Source organism: Anneissia japonica, unplaced genomic scaffold (assembly GCF_011630105.1).
Source record: "Anneissia japonica isolate Jap-2015-1 unplaced genomic scaffold, ASM1163010v1 scaffold287712_len2945570_cov188, whole genome shotgun sequence".
In the NCBI taxonomy this organism is placed as follows: Eukaryota; Metazoa; Echinodermata; class Crinoidea; order Comatulida; family Comatulidae; genus Anneissia; species Anneissia japonica.
This window is the reverse complement of record NW_022704401.1, coordinates 2395993-2400775: the sequence shown is the minus strand read 5'-3', so window position 1 is coordinate 2400775 and position 4783 is coordinate 2395993. Positions and strand designations below refer to the sequence as shown.

The 4783-nt window shown below is 31.5% G+C and overlaps 1 protein-coding gene across 1 annotated transcript; it reads left to right on the top strand.

The window, feature by feature from the left end:
* The first annotated feature begins 407 nt into the window (after window positions 1–407).
* LOC117104647 (diencephalon/mesencephalon homeobox protein 1-like) lies at window positions 408–4242 on the top strand. The gene is made up of 3 exons (XM_033245527.1): window positions 408–579; window positions 1634–1982; window positions 2268–4242. The coding sequence occupies exons 1-3, from the start codon at window positions 529–531 to the stop codon at window positions 2612–2614; spliced, it is 747 nt and encodes a 248-aa protein (XP_033101418.1). The 5' UTR covers window positions 408–528; the 3' UTR covers window positions 2615–4242.
* Window positions 4243–4783: the final 541 nt, after the last annotated feature.

Below are 4783 nucleotides of genomic sequence, written 5' to 3'. Positions count from 1 at the left end.
GGTGTTATTTTTGTTTAAGCAAGTGACATACAACTTACTTTGGTATGATGTGCCTTGATGGTCAGTGTGTTTGCTTAGTGAAAATACAATTGAAAATATTATCTTTGTTATTATTTCATTATTATTATTATTTCAGTATTATTATTCAATATTATTATCGTATTATTATTATCATCATTTTTATTATTATTTATTATTATTATCATTAGTAATAGTATTATTATTATTATTATTATTATTAGTAGTAGTAGTAGTAGTAGTAGTAGTAGTAGTAGTAGTAGTAGTAGTAGTAGTAGTAGTAGTAGTAGTAGTAGTAGTAGTAGTAGTAGTAGTGGTAGTTGTAGTAGTAGTAGTAGTAATTATTATTATTATTATTATCAATATTAATATTATTTTATTATAGATATACTTCTTGAGGCAAGGTACGGGAATAGTCGAAAACAGCGCCGCAGTCGGACGGCCTTTACAAACCAGCAGCTAGCCGCACTTGAGAAAACTTTCGCTAAAACTCACTACCCGGATGTCGTAATGCGGGAAAGGTTGGCAATATGCACCAACCTACCAGAAGCTAGGATACAGGTTAGCAAAAATTGAATATGTATCAATCGGCGACAGTTGTCGGAAAGGTCGAACTTGGTTTAACTTTGCCGATTGCGTTGCAAACGAATCGGGATGCCTTCCCGGTTGCGTCAGGGCAGCTAGCAAATGCACTATGAGATTCTCAATCGGCAAAGTTAAACCAACTTCAACCTTCCCGGAAACTGTCGACGACTGTCCCCTATAGGATGAGCGATTCTATGGAAACCGAGCTTTACTGACAATAGAATTATATTTTCTTATGATTACTGATATATCAATTCATTATCATTAAAAGGTGTATTGTCCCCTGAAAAGTACCAAAAAATCTTTAAAAAATTACTTTTAAATTAACTTACTCATTTCACAGTAACATACAAATTAGTAACATGAGCATAGTAATTATTGAATTTTAAAAATGTGTACCCTGATATTACTAGATAATGGAAATAAAAGTAATAAAACATTTCCAGTGATTAGAAGTGTTTCTTTGATTTTTCTGTATAGAATTATTACATTTTTTATATAGGTTTAAATTGCTGTTAATTTCACAAATGATGTTTATGATTTTTTTTTTGGTGTTTTTGTATGGGACAATACATCTTTAACTTTATTACTGCTTTCACAACAAATGATGTATCCTTGTTATGTATAGGCTAATAACCTAATTAAGTTCGAGATTATTAACAATTGTAATTGTATAATGATATATTATTATTATTATTATTATTATTATTATTATTATTATTATTATTATTATTGCTATTGTTATTATTATTAGGCACATTACTAATATTATTATTATCATTATTATTGCTATTGTTGTTACCGGTATTGCTTTTGATATTGAATTGTCAGTGACATACTGATTTGTATTGCTACTCTGAACAAGACACATAAAAAAATTAACAATTCATTTTACACCCATTATTATTATTATTATTATTATTATTATTATTATTATTATTATTAGGCACATTACTAATATTATTAATTTCATTATTTTGCTATTGTTGTTATTGCTTTTGATATTGAATTGTCATAATATCCCGAATAGGTGTGGTTCAAAAATCGACGTGCTAAGTACAGAAAACAACAAAGAAATCAAGACCACCATGAGGATGGTAGTAACCCTTCTACAACAGCCCAAGATGACCCCAGAGATACCTCTGTACAAACGAAACCAGTGACGTCATCACTATCAAAATATGAAAGCTCAGATGAACTTCAAGATGAGCATGACAACACGACAAAGCAGATAAATGAAAGCGATAGAAACCAGAAGGATAATGTTGGCGGGAGTGTGGCAGACGATCATAATGAAAAAAAGAGAAAATCACCTGAAAAAAGGGAGCCGCCAAGTGACCAACCCGTGCTGACCACTTCACCCTTACAGCCTTTTCCAGGTATTGACCGTTTCATATTATTACAGACATGAAAATAACTAATAAAGACAATAACAGAATCTACTATTACTGCTACTATTACTGCTGCTATTGCAATAAACACTTATAAAAGATTTAAATAATATTTTGGTTATGGCTACTGTGTCTAACTTGATTTTGTTAAAATTATCAATCTTATTGTTCTTAGAGTCGACCTATACCGTATATATGATGCTACCTTTTTTAACTTTAGAAACGAAGGTTAGGCCCTATATGTTAAATGCACAATTTTATTTCTGTTTACAGTTCCTCCGCCGCATGCATTATTCAATGGCATTTTCACGAACGAAAACTTTCACCTTCACCATCGCCTTCGAAATATGTATTCACATCCACCGCCTTCATCGCAAGCGTTCCTACCTAGGCCCCACCTAATGGGCCCCTCTGGATCGTTGACTGGCATGCCAGAGGGAACTGCACTCGTACCTAGTTTTCTAGCCCCTCCGTTTCATCCTTTTATTACCGTTGGTCCAAGACATATGTGTAGTCAATTTACTACTGAACAAAAACTTCCCAAATCTTCGATTGAGAATGTTCGAATGAGGGGCAGACCGTATGCTAACCTGATGGGTTTGAAAGGTTACATGAAATAGTAGCACCAGCCTTAAAAACAAACAAATCAAAGTAATTATTTCCTAAAGAACCTGTCAATTATCATTTCATTAATAATTGTAATTTTTACTGTTTTGAGTAAGACAAATAAGCATTTGATAGAATTATCGATACATTCATCTTTTTTAAGCTTAGATAAATAATGATTCATTAAAACACTGTGGCATAGTTACTGTATAATAGTATTTAATACATAAGCGTTTGTGTATATATTATTGATATGATTGAGATGTACAGTATATTGTATATTGTCTCGTTTTTACACTAAGTTAATTACATAATTTAGTTTTAATAACTAATAATATAATGTGCAATATATAAAACATTAACTATTACATCTGTTCCATTAGAAGTAGTATTACTCGTGTTTATTGATGGATCCGCAATTATTAATTTATGTATCTTTATAAATGAGTGAAAATGACTTCTTCAACCTTTCTAATGTAAGTCTCTGTAGTCTATTGTATCTGTATATAAACAATCCGCTGTGGTGACTCGTGTAAGCATTACTGTAGGCCTATTTGCACTTGCGTCAAAACGCGTATACCTTGTACTATGTGAATCAACCTTTACTTTAGTGAATAAAGTCACTGAAACAGAATGTTGATGATTCATAGATAGGCCTATGTATTGCAAATGTAAATTGGCGTAAACGATTAAGTGTGAACATTAAATTTTGTGGTAACCTTGTTGTGCCAATAAAGCTCCCCAAGAATAGATATTTATCATGTAGTATTAGATAAATCTAAGCAATTTACGCCGCCTATTGATTAATTTTGCAATGTTAACAATATTTTCGCAACTCTATTTAAAGTTTTATTGAGGCTATCTATAATTGTGAGATAATTATCATAAGTGTGGATAATTAACCCTTGTGAAAGTAGTATAGTTAGTAAATTGGATTAAATTGTTATGTTTGATAAATTATTATACAGGATTTACTTTCGCCAAATTAATTGAAGTGTTAAAATATTATGAGGAAACCATGCCATAACGAATCTTCTATTGACTGTTAGAATCAGAATGCTTATATTAGCCAAAGTTTAATTCTGGTGGTTAAGCTAATTGCAATACGTTGTATTAATAAACACATTTAAACGTTTCGGATAATTTATTCAATTTGGAGCATTTTACTGTTTGAGCCTTCTGTTATTGTGTCAGGAGCTTAGCGATAACTTAATAATTAAGTTTACTTTTAAGTGATTACTAGACGTAGGACTATTCAATTCTGTTTCAGTAACATGGCCTTTTGTGATACCGGTGCTGTATCCGAGCAGCTGAGACAACTTCGTTTGCAAAAGCGATACCAACTTTCCATATTCTGATAACGAAAATCTTCTCAATCAAGTTACGGATGCTATAATTCAACAAAACAGAATTGTCTCAAAAATTCGACAACACAGTCGGCACATAATATATGCAAAGAAAATATATTAAAAGCTGTGACTATATGTGATGGTATTCACAATCCAATATTCTTTTCATAACATAAAGACAGTCGGCTGTTAAATGTTTGAAATTACCTTGTTCAACATAATTTTCTTACCATTTAAATTTTGTGAATTATTCCAGAATTAAATACTTTGGTTTTTATCTACATTTGAACTTCTCTTTCTGTGAAGAAGACAACTGCTATTAATAACAATTATTTTAGCTAAAATTCTACGTCCAATTTTACAAAATCTACATAATCTTGTAATTTTATTTTTAAATCGTCATTTTCCAAATTTAATTTTTGTAAGAAATTTAAAACAAATCTAGAAGATACATATTTTTACATATCTGTGAATTATGCCGGAGTTAGTTTGGCGTTTACCTATATTTGAACTCAGCAAGCGTTCCCCTGGCACAATGGAGTGCGTTGGTCCAGGTAACAGTGAATAATTTCACTGTTCCCTGGTTGGACTTTATGGTACAACACGATCATATTCAAAGGTTGTGGGTTCCAATCCCGCCGGAGATGCCTTACTTTTCTTGTGCTATCAATAACAATACTTTTACCTAAAATTCTACGTTCCTTTTACAAACTCTACATAAATCTTTTAATTTTATTTTTATTTTCAAATTGCCATCAAGTGTCTTTGGGCTTCTATGATACCACACGATGATATTCAAAGGTTGCGGTTGGAATCCCGCCTGAAATGCTTAAC